Source organism: Tachyglossus aculeatus, chromosome X1 (genome assembly GCF_015852505.1).
Source record: "Tachyglossus aculeatus isolate mTacAcu1 chromosome X1, mTacAcu1.pri, whole genome shotgun sequence".
In the NCBI taxonomy this organism is placed as follows: domain Eukaryota; kingdom Metazoa; phylum Chordata; class Mammalia; order Monotremata; family Tachyglossidae; genus Tachyglossus; species Tachyglossus aculeatus.
Window position 1 is genome coordinate 12,778,309 of NC_052101.1, and position 14,815 is coordinate 12,793,123.

At 40.1% G+C, this 14,815-nt stretch overlaps 2 protein-coding genes across 2 annotated transcripts in view; one reads left to right on the forward strand and one right to left on the reverse strand.

Moving 5' to 3' along the window:
- Positions 1 to 14,815, forward strand: part of MCPH1 (microcephalin 1) — a gene marked incomplete at its 5' end in the record, with an annotated part of 367,307 nt that overhangs the window by 112,211 nt on the left and 240,281 nt on the right. The window contains one exon of the mRNA XM_038771659.1: positions 2,899 to 2,976. Coding sequence (XP_038627587.1) covers positions 2,899 to 2,976 — 78 coding nt within the window. The remainder of the gene's footprint in view (positions 1 to 2,898; positions 2,977 to 14,815) is intronic.
- The window catches only part of ANGPT2 (angiopoietin 2), a 105,399-nt gene continuing 96,794 nt past the window's right edge, over positions 6,211 to 14,815 (reverse strand). The window contains exons 8-9 of the mRNA XM_038771681.1: positions 11,663 to 11,793; positions 6,211 to 7,099 (exon numbers count right to left, since the gene is read on the reverse strand). Coding sequence (XP_038627609.1) covers positions 6,939 to 7,099; positions 11,663 to 11,793 — 292 coding nt within the window. The 3' untranslated portion in view covers positions 6,211 to 6,938. The remainder of the gene's footprint in view (positions 7,100 to 11,662; positions 11,794 to 14,815) is intronic.

Here is a 14,815-nt window from a genome sequence, read left to right on the forward strand (position 1 = left end):
AATTTCCTCAAGGGCCTACATTCAATATTCCTTTTTAACAACTAGAATTTTTTTTTGGATATTTAAAAAGAGCTTAGATTCCTGATTTTTTTGTTTTATGTTCAGACATAGCAAGCAGAGTAACAGAAACATAATACAGTATGTATTCGTAGGTGACTCTGAATAGTTATATCTTCATAGTCAATCACTTCATCTTCTTGAGTGCTTTTTGAATGTCTACCGGGAGCAGACTATTGCACACATGAGGAGAGTAGAATAGAATTAATATTTGTTTGTTTGTTTTGCTTTGTTGTCTGTCTTCCCCTTCTAGACTGTGAGCCTGCTGTTGGGTAGGGACCATCTCTATATGTTGCCAACTTGTACTTCCCAAGCGCTTAGTACAGTGCTCTGCACACAGTAAGTGCTCAATAAATACGACTGAATGAATAAATGAATAGTAGCTATAATCTCTGCCTTCGAGGAGTTTAACAATCAGAGGAGCCATATACTGAAATAAATTCCAAGTAGGATGGAGAAGGACCCGTGAATAAGTTAGTGAGTACGGAGGCAAAAGTATATGTGAAGGAGAGCTAACTCATTCTGTGTCTAGCAGTTTTAAAATGGACAGATACCTTAATAGGCAGTATCAAACAATTGCCAAATTGCTAAAGTGCAATCCATGCAAAAGAAATGAAAAAATACTTCTGTTCAGAAGTAAAGTCATTTACTGGAATCCCCCGCAGTACAACATCAGGGAGGGAAATGTTAGAATTCAATAGGAACGTGAAATCCTGAATTTCTAATATTTGCGTGATTCAGGCTTCCAAAATAATAGCAGTCATGCTTTTCCCTTGGGTGGAAGCTATAAAGTTTGAAAAGGGTTTTTTCCCCTCTGTCAGTGTGACCGGTTATCGGGTCAGTCTTTAAGACTTTGGGTGCTTCCAGGACTGCTTTGAGGAAAATAACTATAATATTGAGGTGTCACTTGCAGCAAAAAAAGCCATTTCTCTGTAGCACCTTGCAGACACTCAGAACCCTGACAAAAAGGTCAACATTGAGAGGTACAGAACTAGCCAAGAAGTCCACAGGAAAAAGTGGCACACTGCCAAGACTAAACATGCAGACCGAAGGACCCTGGTACTACCGCAGTGACCCAGAGTTGAATATTGAATATTTACCTCTGAATCCTATTAGCTGGGTAGCACAGTATTCAACGATGCAGAGATAGGCAAGGTATAGAAAATCAAGAAGGCCAGTGCATTCATTGGTAGGTTCAGCCAGTCAGTAGTATTTATTGAGTACCTACTGAGCACAGAGGACTGTTCTGAGTGCTTGGGAAAGAAAAATAAAAGAGGCTAAGGGATGTGATCCCTGCCCACAAAGAGCTTACCGTCCACAAAGCTAAAATGGTAATCAAGATTCACACCAAACTGCAGCTCTGGAGGACAGCCTCGGTGTCCAGCCTTTAGGGATCTCAGCCCTCTGGACCAGAGAATCAACTTTCCACCAGCTCTACCAAGACTACCTACACACAATATTAAATAGAAATATTTTTAAAAAATAGACGATCCTAGAATATTATCAACAATTAGCATCGAAAGTACACTTGTTACCACACTCCTTTCATGAATAGGATATGTGAAGACAATGTGTGAAGACAATATACAGCACCTGTATATATGTATATATGTTTGTATATATTTATTACTCTATTTATTTATCTTGTACATATCTATTCTATTTATTTTATTTTGTTAGTATGTTTGTATATATTTATTACTCTATTTATTTATCTTGTACATATCTATTCTATTTATTTTATTTTTGTCAGTATGTTTGGTTTTGTTCTCTGTCTCCCCCTTCTAGACTGTGAGCCCGCTGTTGGGTAGGGACTGTCTCTATGTGTTGCCAACTTGTACTTCCCAAGCGCTTAGTACAGTGCTCTGCACACAGTAAGCACTCAATAAATACGATTGATTGATTGATTGATATGTGATATGAGGAGAATGGGTGATATTTGGCTACCCAAACAGTGCTCTGTTGTAAGCTCAAATGGAATAAGTACAGACATTGAATTGGAGGAATATTTTAAAGACATAAGAAACCGAAGCCTCAAATGATGCAGTGTAGTTGTGAATGGATGGGAAACAACCAGAGAAGATAGGCTAGTTTGGCATGCAGCAATTAGAAGTAAGGTAACTGGCTCAGAGCTGAGACTTCGGAAAGACTCAAAAAGCAGAAGCAGTAAAGAAAACAGCATGGTGCAATTTGAGTAACAAATACAACCACAAGGAAAGGGGAATTTGGGGGGGCTTATGTTGCAGAAGAGATTGTCAGTCACACATTGATCTTATGAGACATACCCACACTGATTAAAATCTCATGATAGGTAGCCCCACCTTTGAACTTGAAGGCCAGCTGTTCATAAATTATTACAGAATTGTCATGCAGCTGTTGGTCATTACTGGAGGCAAAAGTCAAGGATTACACTCTGATTTAAAGTTGCACATTTGTACATTTGATTCATTTAAACCAAGAATTTCAATACAGAACCATTGTGCCCTAACTAAAGTGGTTCCCCCCAAAAAGGAAATTTTGTCCAATTATTTGAAAAAATAATGCTAAAAGGCATCTAAAAGGCATCCATTTTCTCATGCAACATCCTGGGCTCCTAAGTGTGTTATTTTCTTTTTAACCTATATTTTATCAATTATTCATAACATATATGCAACTTTACAATTTATCCAATGATTTGGTCTTCAAGTAATATTTATTTCAGTTATGTGGAATGTGTGTCTGCTGCTGTCCAGATTTATTGTTCATTTTTGCTACATCCTCAAAATGGCTCCTGTTTTATTGCTCACTAAAAGCACAATAAATTCACCTTCCGTGATCTGCTTACTCTTTTTTTCCCTGCAGGTACTTTGGTCTTTGGAGTTTGGCTGTTGGATTTCCGAGGAGCCATATGAACTTTCTAATGACTTTCCCGCAGCTCCCGTAAGTCAGGTGCCACTGCGCACGTTTAATTTTCTCACCGGGTTGTCTCCGGGCATGATAAAATGTCTTCTTGGTTAGGGAGTCAGGCTATAAACAGAACTATGCCCAGTGATAGCACACCTATCTTTGGAGACAATTGGGTAATTTATTTATATTGATGTCTGCATCCCCTCTAAACTGTTAGCTCATTTTGGGCAGAGAACATGTCTACCGACTCTGCTCTATTGTCCTCTCCAAAGTGCTTAGTACAGTGCTCTGCACACGGTAAGCGTTCAGTAAATCCAGTCAACTGATTGAAAATGGAGTGGTACTATAAACTGGCTAGGAATGTTTGTCTAATGAACAGCATGATAGAATTAAGCAAATGGGTGATAGTGAGTGATTTGCTTAGACCTTCTACGAATGACTAGCATTTGAATTAATCACTTGCTACTGTTGTTATTACATGCTCGTGTTTGGTATGAAGATGAAATTTTTAATTTAGAAAAATTCTGCTTGCTTCTGGGCTACTTCGCATGATTCTTGTACTTTCGGTTTTCCCCACGTCTTCACATCTTTCTGCTTGACTCCACTTGAATTGGGAGCTTGAACTCTCCAAAATAGGAAAACAGTCTATTCTTGGACTAAATCTTTTCCAAACAAGATTTTCATCCTAAGAACGTGGACATACTTTTTACTGGACTAGTCTTTATGTTGAATCTTTTTAAACAAATAACTAATACTATGATAAACAGTGCATTGCTTTATTAGAACAGGTTCTGCTAAAGACATTTTTGCTATTAAAAATGGCAACGGGTGTTTATATTTTTTTCCAAGAGGATTTGCATTCAAAAAGTTAACCGTTCATGGTTTTTACTTGGGGTTTCCCAGGTATTTTGTTGAGTGATACGTTGATAATTTGAGCTCCCTTTGGGCAGGGAATGTGTGTACCAACTTTGTTGTATTGTACTCTCCCAGGTGCTTAGTACAGTGCTTGCCAACAGTAAACGCTCATTAAATACCACTGATAGATTAACAAGAGTTGGAACCCTGTCATCAAATTCCTATAACTATCTGGTGTTTCTTTTATAGATTGCTATTCTTATTATCTTCACAAATATCATTTTCTTAAAACAATATAAAAATGTTCCTCAGCAGGGTTGCTGCATTTGTTTCAAAATGCAGGATCAGGTCAGCAATTAGGAGAAAATTTTAGCATTTTTTTTTCCAAGTCAAAAATTGCACATGTTGCAACTGAATGCATTAAAAGTCATCTTTGAGGATAAATTCACTGGGCATTATGAAGTATCTTTGTAAATATACTAAGTAATCTACTGTTGTTCCTTTCAGTTCTCAGCTCTCCGTTTGGTACTCATCTTTTTAGTTCTGTCTTGTCATTGTTCTAGAATAGAAATAGGTGGCTTCCATAGTCTGGTCCATCTATTTCTTTCCCCATTTCTTTTCAAATAGAGAAGATTCTTCTTGTTAAAAACATTTTGGCTTGTAGCGATTCAATGGTATTTACCAGCTGAATTTTAAACAGGAAATTTTAAAAAGAATGACCAGAGAGGTTTGTATGAAATGAAATGAATTTTAATGCCTGCTTTTTTACATTAAGTAATTAGAAAATGACTTTCCGGTATTTTGTTAAAACTACCCAAGATTCCTTTGTGATTCTCAGTTTCAAAACAGTCAGATCGTCTCCTGCTTAAGTCTTATCATCCATCAATCAATCCATTATTAATATGTTTTGTTGTCTGTCTCCCCCTTCTAGACTGTGAGCCTGCTGTTGGGTAGGGACCGTCTCTCTATGTTGCCAACTTGTACTTCCCAAGCGCTCAGTACAGTGCTCTGCACACAGTAAGCATTCAATAAATGTGATTGAATGAATGAATGAATGAAAAATAAGAAATTTGGAACTCACCTAAACTTCACTTTGAATGTATGAATTCAGACCACTGTAGGTCTTCCTAAATTTCACAGTTTTAAGGCTCACTCTCTCCTCGTGCTTCTCTCAAAATATACAGAGGCTGTGAATTAGCCTGAGTGACAGGGTATGGAAATAGAAGTGTGTTTAAAAATACATGTTGATTCAAGATCACATATATGTGAGGTGGTTTTTTTTTTCCCCATAAACCTTGAGCCATGTGGAAATGTGAAATCATTCAAAGGACTGTTCCTGTTAAGATCTTCAGGTCATTTCGTCTTTCTTGGGTAAACTGGAATTGTTCCAATGAGCTTACAGTCTAGAGGGGATACATATAAATATAAATAAATACCCTGTAAGCTCGTTGTGGGCAGGGAACATATCTACCAACTATGTTATATTGTATCCTCCCAGGCTCTTAGTACAATGTTCTGCACTCAGTAAGCATTGAAAAAATAATTGATTGAGGGCATAAGGGTGTGTGCATTGGGGAAGGGGCTATACGTACACGTAGATTTCCCGGAGCAAAACTCGTCAGGTTGGGGTACTTTGGTGTAGTAGCTGGCATTTTGGTGAGGGTTACTATTTTCACGAAAAACGTCAAACAGTCTGTGACTCTAAAACTGTTTATTTTTGCAGTTCTGAGCATCAGAATTTATTTTATGAGACCATGTCAACATTGCAAGCACCCATTCAAAATAATGAGAAATGTTTCAAAACCCAAGAAACAGGTATCGAAAAGCCGAACAGAATGGAAATAGGGGACGGTTGGGTGGGGTGGGGTGGGGAGTAAACCCAAATACTCAAGAAATTTTTATGATTTTAGGGGTTTGAACAATGTAATGAGTATAATCAATGAAAACTAACTGTTTGAGCATGGAAGTTCTTTCCTTACCACAAGTGAAAATATTACCAGATTGACACTGTACCACTCACTTTACCAAAAACAGAAGTAAAAACGGTATTAATAAAATTGAAAGACTAAGAAAATAAAAAGATCTTTCTTCTTGCAGTGATATGGGTAACTGTTTTTGGCTTTCTGTCAAAATCTAGTTTGTCTTTGTAAGAGTCATAATCATGTATTTCTGAACCACCAAAAGCGGATTGAGTTTCAACTCTTTTCACCATTCAGACTGTGTCAGAAATCCCTCTTGGAAGCTATATTTAATTATCTGAAATTACTTTGCATTCAACAGCCACAAAGGAAAAAGTGCACTCTTCATAGAAATCTTAAATGAAACACATAGCATTCAGACATTTTCATGGATTTAAGTCATTTTAAACCTAAAAAAAAGATGTGTATAAAATTAAGAAATCAGTTTGTCCATATACTAATTTCCCCTGGATAAAATTTCGAACACTTAAATGGAGGAGTAAAAAGCATTAAATATGTTTTTCTCTCTTCTTCTCATAGTAACTAAATCATCCAAGAACCAATCCAACACAAACCCCTGAATCACTTCTAAAATGACGCCAGGGGTGTGAGAAAAGGAAATGATTATCCTTTTAACGAAAGGAGTGAGGCAAAATTTAGAACCCTAAATATATTTACACAACCTACAAACAGTATATGAGACAAACAGTTGGGGCTGCAAATTCAGGATTAACTGTTTTGTATATCAAAAGTGTTGTGTTAAGTTTAGTGAGGCACAAACGTACACTCCTAACACTATGTTATAGATATGCTTATTTCACAGTTCCAGTTATTTACTGTTCACCTCACATAGAGCATAGGCAGCCGTGACGATAGAGTCATTAAATTGTCAGACCATGCCTCGACCTGGAATTTTCTTCTCTCCAATAGTCCTTCTTCCAGATCGTTGCGATTCCCCGCCACTTCATATTTTAGCCGTATTTTAGCCATTAGCTGAGTAATGCATGTTTAGCTGACGAAGACTACCGAGCTCAAGAATCTGAACACGTTGATCCTTTCAGAGCAATATCGCGTGTTTTCTGAGGTGGGAAACGAGACAAGAGGCAGCTGGGCGTTTAAAGCTTGGCAAACGAAGTCTTTGAAGATAATATAACACGCCATTCCGGGGGGGAGACTGGACGTTTAGAAATCTGCCGGCCGGATCATCATAGTTGTGGCTTTAAGAGAGTAGCCCGAGCCTTTCCAGTAGTACCACTTAATCCCATTGAATTTATTTGTGTTCTGCCGCTGCGGGTAGTACATTCCGTTCAGGTTGGAAGGGCCACAGGCGTCAAACCACCAGCCTGGAACGATGGACAGCAGAAGGAATTGAGTGAGAAGTAGTAGTAAGAAGGATTATTAAGCACTTACTGTATTCAGAGCACCGCCCTGGGCCCTGGGAGAGAGTATATAGGTGGGAATAACTGCCTGTCTCTCAGGGGCTCGGGTCATTCTTGTCATCCAGTACAGTGCTCTGCACATAGTAAGCGCTCAATAAATACGATTGATGATGATGATCCCTTCCACTCTGATACTCGAGAACAGTGAAATGTACATTGTTCTCTACATTCCTCGAGAACAATGAAATGTAGAAAACCGTGTGGCCTAGTGGAAAGAACATGGGTTTGGGAGTCAGAGGACCTGGGTTCTAATCTCATCTCTGCCGTCTACCTGCTGTGAGACTTAATGTCTCAGTGCCTCAGTTTCCTTATCTAAAATGGGCATTAAATGTCTGTTCTCCTTATTAATTGAGGCTTTTGTTAAGCGCGTGCTGTGTGCCAACCAGGGTATTAAGCACTGGGGTAGATTCAAGATAACAGGTCCCACATGGGGCTCACAGTCTTAGTAGGAGGGAGAACAGGTATTCAATCCCCATTTTGCAGATGAGGGAACTGAGGCACAGAGACGTTGAATGACTCGCCCAAGATTACACAGCAGATAACTGGCAGAGCCGTGATTGGAATCTAGGTCATCTGACACCCAGACACATGCTCTGTTGGTATTTGATGATGATGGCATTTGTTAAGCGCTTACTATGTGCCAAGCACTGTTCTAAGCGCTTGGGGGATACAATGTGATCACGTTGTCCCACGGGGGGCTCACAGTCTTAATCCCCATTTTTACAGATGAGGGAACTGAGGCCCAGAGAAGTGAAGTGACTTTCCCAAGGTCACACAGCAGACTTGTGGTGGAGCTGGGAATCGAACCCATGACCTCTGACTCCAAAGCCTGGGCTCCTTCCGCTGAGCCACTCTGCTTCTCTATTTGTTAAATGCATACTATGTGTCAGCGGTGGCTCAGTGGAAAGAGCCCGGGCTTTGGAGTCAGAGGTCATGGGTTTGAATCCCGACCCTGCCACATGTCTGCTGTGTGACCTTGGGCAAGTCACTTAACTTCTCTGAGCCTCTGTTACCTCATCTGTAAAATGAGCATTAAGACTGTGAGCCCCCCATGGGACAACCTGAACACCTTGTAGCCCCCGCCCCCAGCGCTTAGAACAGTGCTTTGCACATAGTAAGCCCTTAACAAATGCCGTCATTATTATTATTATTATTATTATTATATGTGTCAGTCACTGTTCCACATGCTGGAGTAGATAAAAACTAATCAGGCTGGACACAGTCCATGTCCCACCTGGGGCTCACAATCAGAATCCCCATTGTACGGCTGAGGTGACTTGCCCAAGGTCACACGGCGGACAAGTAGCAGAGCTGGGACTAGAACCCAGGTCCTTCCGACTCCTAGGCCAGTGTTCTACCCATTAGACCACACTGCTCCACTATTCCAAGCAATGTGCAAAGCACTGGGGTAGATAGGATATGGTAATAATAGTATTTGTAAGTGCATACTATGTGATGATGATGATGATAATGGCATTTATTAAGCGCTTACTATGTGCAAAGCACTGTTCTAAGCGCTGGGGAGGTTACAAGGTGATCAGGTTGTCCCACGTGGGGCTCACAGTCTTAATCCCCATTTTACAGATGAGGTAACTGAGGCACAGAGAAGTGAAGTGACTTGCCCAAAGTCACACAGCTGACAAGTGGCGGGGCTGGGATTTGAACCGATGACCTCTGACTCCAAAGCCCGAGCTCTTTCCACTTTGCCATGCTGCTTACAAAACGATGGCATTTAGTAAGCGCTTACGATGTGCAAAGCACTGTACTAAGCGCTGGGGAGATTACAAAGTGTTCAGATTGTCCCTTGTGGGGAGGGGGGCTCACAGTCTTAATCCCCATTTTACAGATGCAGTAACTGAGGCCCAGAGAAGTGAAGTGACTTGCCCAAAGTCACACAGCTGACAATTGGTGGAGGCGGGATTTGAACCCATGACCTCGGACTCCAAAGCCCGAGCTCTTTCCCCTGTGCTATGCTGCTTCTTGCTAAGTACTGTTCTAAGCACTGGGTTATATGCAAAATAATCATGTTACATATTGTCCCTATCTGTCACTGGGCTCATAGTTTAAGCAGGAGGGATAAGCAGTGAGGCTTGGTATATTTAGTGTTCTAAATATCAGGCAAATGAAGAAAACCAAATGCCGTAAACCCAACCCAACTTTAAACCATCCATACCATATGAAGACAGGTTTACAGCTATCCTTTTTCTTGGGATAGTTATTTATCTTTAAATACAGCAAATATTGACCCCCCTTAGACTTAGTGAACGTTGCGGTCTGAGGGAAACATGTCTGGAGCTTATTTGACTTCAAGGCAGTATGTTTGCATGCTCCCTTGTGCTGTCTTTTCTTCTTCAAGCTGACATTTCCACCCTATTTCTAGCTCTACAGTCCTATTTAAATGAATAAATACATTGTCTCCTTCATACGTTCAACTGTACTTCTGAGTTCAACAGCCCAACCTGCGTGGGTGGTCTCTAAAGCCACTTCATGCTGAAACAGATGCATTCAGGATGTAGGAATTGCCGACATAAAAGAGAAGTGGTTAAATATTTTGGGGTTCTTTATCCCCTTTCCCATGGTTCTCAAAAGGGACAACGTGAACAGAGAAGAGGAGAGAAAGGAAACTTTGTTTTTTTTGGCATAATAGAAGCTTTTGTAATAATTATGGCTGCCGGAATGACCTATGTCACTGATTAAACACTTATTCTGATAAACTCAATTCCCTTTTGGCATTTTTATACAATCTACAGGGAACCAGATGTTTGAGTTGTAAACTAGAAGAGTATCTTCAAGATTATTCGAGCTATCAATGATTTGTGTGTTTCAAATGTGTTTTACTCCTAACAAATTCTTCTTCAAAGTATGAAAAAACCCTTTAAACTGTAATTTCCACCAGATTGATTCAGAACCTCAGTGTTCTCACTTCCTATTTGAGAATGATTTAACAATGAATGAGTAACTTACTATAATTTCCAAGTAGAGCCAAATAACAGTATTTAAGTTGATAATAGATATTAATGTATCTACATACATGTATAGACTGCACTTTTGTCCACTTTCACACTCAATTCACACAACAGATGAAAAAAAACAAAAACAGCAAACCTACTATTGCTCTGCATTCTAGTTTTCTGGTAGAATTAACCGTGACCTGTATAGGCTGCCCCGGTCAGTTCAGTACTGCAATGTTGCTCGTCTCTAATCCTGAATATTTCCAAGATTGGGAACAGTGCTTTCCTAGTTGGTGTTCCCCATGTTTCTATGGGAAGCCTCATAGATTCTGGATAGCTTTAGTGGTCATATTTTATCTTTAGAGAAGCAGCGTGGCTCAGTGGAAAGAGCCTGGGCTTTGGAGTTAGAGGTCATGGGTTCAAATCCTGAATCCGCCAACTGTCAGCTGTGTGACTTTGGGCAAGTCACTTCACTTCTCTGTGCCTCAGTTACCTCATCCGTAAAATGGGGTTAAAACTGTGAACCCCCCGTGGGACAACCTGATCACCTGGTAACCTCCCCAGCGCTTAGAACAGTGCTTTGCACATAGTAAGCGCTCAACAAATGCCATCATTATTACTATTATTGTCTTTGAGGAAAAGTTGAAAAAGCAATTATCAATCAAGAGGGGCAGAGGTGGGGGTGGAAAGCCATGTACTTCTAAGTAATGGAATATCAAAGTGATGAGGGTTTGTTTTACTGTAATTATCCAAAAACCTCAGTATGAATTAGTGTGCTAACATGATGGTGATAAAATAGATAGGTCTTTCTTCTGTGTTCGATGTAACTGATTTACATAGATTATGAATCTATGTGATATAGATTGCATGTAATTGAGTATATTTATGTATCTATATAGATATAAACTATATATGGCCATGTCATGTGTTTATATATATTGGCACCATCAAGAAGGTCTATAGTCTTCATAAAGTATTGGTGATTTTTTGTAGTTAAGTAATGAAATTGTGTTCATTAGAAATGGTTTTTGTTGTTACAAAATTTAGGTGTCTAAACTCTTTTTAAGACTAGGACTAAGCACAAACTCAGAAATGAGTCTGCTGACATCAAATGCCTTTTGTCATTCATTCACTCATTCAATCATATTTATTGAGCGCTTACTGTGTGCAGAGCACTGTACTAAGCGCTTGGGAAGTCCAAGTTGGCAACATATAGAGACGGTCCCTACCCAACAGTGGGCTCAGTTTCTCAGTGGCAGGGCTTGCCGGGACACGAACTTTAAGACATAGACGACATTCATCAGTTTTCACCAAATTTTAGTCTCGCTTCAGGTCGGACAGTCCAAAACAAAGAAAAGCAAAATCCAGATTACCACTGAGCGAACATTTCCGTCCCTGAGATTTGGACGCTGTACTAGTCAGATTTTGAAAAGTCAAAATGACCAATTATTTACCTCATGAAAGTCTTCCCTGCCAATAAAAATAGGATGAGTGACCAACAAAGAGCCATTCCTACCTCCTGTGAGCATTTGTGAACATTTGCAAATACATTTGTCATTGTCGGCATCCTTTGTGCTAAAATCATTTCCTGGTTGGCTTATGCTGCTTATTTTGCCTGCTGTCCCTGTAAGTCCTTTGAGGTGGATCCTGTGTAGTGCAGAAAGGAAAAACACATCAGATGGACGTTAACTTGTTGACGTACAGTGGTGGAAAAGTATTTTGCAATAAAAAAAATCCCATTCAAATAACAGATGCTGTAGCCTGTCCTTGTTACTGTTCTGATGTATTCTCTGTTCAAAACATTTTTCAACAGTATAAACAGGAACAACCTGTCAGCAGAACCTAAGGTAAAAGAGGGCTGATGCATCCTTCCCTTTCTTTCTCCCTCTTTGTCTCTCCCCGTCTCTCTCTCAATAACTAGTCAATCAATTACTGAGATTGGAAGCCCCGTTAGGGACTGTGTCTGACCTAATTAACTTTTCTCTGCTCCAGCAGTTAGAACAGTGCTTGACATATAGTAAGAGCTTAATGAATACTATCGACCGTAAGACTAGTCTAAGACTGTAAGCTCACTGTGGACAGGGAACGTGTCTTCCAACTCTGTTGTATTGTACTCTCCCAAACGCTCAGTACAATCGTCATTTGTATTTACTGAGCACTTACTGTGTGCAGAGTTCTTTTAAACCGATAAGCACTACAAAAACATATATATTTTATTTTCCTGTTCTCGATTAAATATAACCTACGAATTCAAAAAAAAAAAACTTGTTGGGAAGAGAGATGAGCATGAGGTTTTATGATAATAATGATGGCATCCCTTCTAGACTGTGAGCCCGCTGTTGGGTAGGGACCGTCTCTATATGTTGCCAACTTGTACTTCCCAAGTGCTTAATACAGTGCTCTGCACACAGTAAGCGCTCAATGAATACGATTGAATGAATTTGTTAAGCGCTTACTACATGCAAAGCACTGTTCTAAGCACTGGGGGGGATACAAGGTGATCAGGTTGTCCCATGTGGGTCTCACATTTTACAGATGAGGCCCAGAGAAGTTAAGTGACTTGCCCGAAGTCACACAGGTGACAATTGGTGGAGCCGGAATTTGAACCCATGACCTCTGATTCCCAAGCCCGTGCTCTTTCCACTGAGCCACGCTGCTTCTCAACGGTTTATAGTTCAATAAATCAATATGGCTAATCGATCCTGGTTCAGTGCAGCTAGTCATGGCTTAGCCAGTACGTAGGGAGAGACTGTGAGCCCCCGAGTGACAGAGACTCAGTCTCAGTGTCACTTGTGAATTCTTTCCCAGTGTTTAGTACAATGCTCTGCACACAGTAAGCATTTAATAAATACTATTTCCATTTGATACATCGCCATGAGTTTGTGTTTGTGTCTGTTGTTCCTTCCTGTGTATATTTTTATCGGTCCCTGTTCGGTTTGTGTCTTTGATTTATACCCTGGAAGCTCCTTTAGAGCAGGGATTGTGTATACCAGCTCTGTTGTAGTCTTCCAAGCCTTTAGTACAGTGCTCTGTGTACAGTAAGCACTCTTCCATTGATTGAATTCAGGTATGGTAATTTTCATCCATTCGTATCCGTGGTCTCTGTTTTAAGCACCTCGGGGGCTTCTTATTTCCCACTTCTGATTTCCTTATAATGTATTTGTTCTTACTGAGACTAATACAAAAGCCACATGATTTGTCTTTTTCTGCTCTCTCCCCCGTCTTGTCACATATTTCATTTTCATTCTTTCCCTCTTCCATCTCTCCACCCCTCCTTCTGACCTTTATATGTGTCTGTTTTTGGCCCCCTTGCCCTGCTGATCTTGTGCGCACCTAAGGCATCTGTGTATTCGTGCTGATGTGTTTCGGTGTTTGCGGCTGTGGGTGAATCTTTCCCTGTATATTTGTGTCCGTGTGTGCATATTCTGAATTTGTGTACTTATTTAACTATCTTCCTCAGTGTGCATTTGTCCGCTGGTTCACAAGCATCTGTGTGTTTATCTGACCACTCTTTACTGTTCCTTTCATGTGGGGGGAAATGGTGGGCTTTTCCCTAGCTCTCCTGCCTCGGACTTCCCTCCATGTCCCACCGCTCCCACCCTCACCTTCATGCCAATTAAATCTGTGTCCCCTCTTAAGACAGTAGGATTTTTTGTTTCATGTTCTTTGGGTATCTTCCTTCAGAAGCAGGGACTCTTGTTGTTCTTCTATGACTTATTCTTCCTTTTACCTGCCCAATACAACACTCCACACACCATGGATACCCAATAAATACTTCAGACCAACTTACTTTGGCTCAATTCTCGGTAAGTCAGAACTAGAGGATGAGAGTTGGTAGTGACAGAGGTACCTTCCCAAGGGGGAATGTAACATCTCCTTCTTTGGATTTTCGGTTCCACTTGGAGGCAGAGGATGGGACTGAATAACCTCACAAGGTGCTATCTATCCCTACAACTCTAAGGGTGACAAGGGAAGAAAACCTATTCCTTATCAATCAGTGCTATTTACTGAGCACTGTACTAAGCGCCTGGAAGAGTACAGTACAGCGGAATTAGCAGACACATTCTCCGACCATAACGAGTTTACAGCTTCCTTATCTGACAGTTGACCAAACAAATTCTAATTTTGCAGACTATGACTGTTCAACATACTTTTCATCAATGGAAATCTCAGTAGGGTGTGGGAAATTTGGTCCCAGATAAAAAAGCAGTGTTCTCTTTGTGCAATTATAAATGTCAAGAAAGTAGACTGGCTTTATGGGGAATTCTTAACTTCCTCTATTGAAGAACATGACTACAACCAGGACAGCTTTCTCCCTTCAGCTTTAAGACACAGTGCTGGATTTTTCGCTTTTGGGAATGACCTTTTTAATTCCCCTCAATCCACTCCGTTACTCATCGATTGAAGTCTCTATTTTCCTTTCTCTCCCTTTGCCATCTTTTGGCCATTTTAATGTTTATGAAACCTCTCAAAGACAACTAGAAGAAAGAGAAGATGAAATGAATTTTGCCGCTCTTTGTAGCTCTAAATTCTGTCAGGAAATATAGATTTAAGGGTCTTTTTTGGCCTTAAGATTTAACTTCATGTTGACTTTGATTTTGATTAAGACTTTTTCTTTTGGAATTTCAATTGAGCATGAAAAGTGCTCTTAGCCTAGGAATTGATTGCA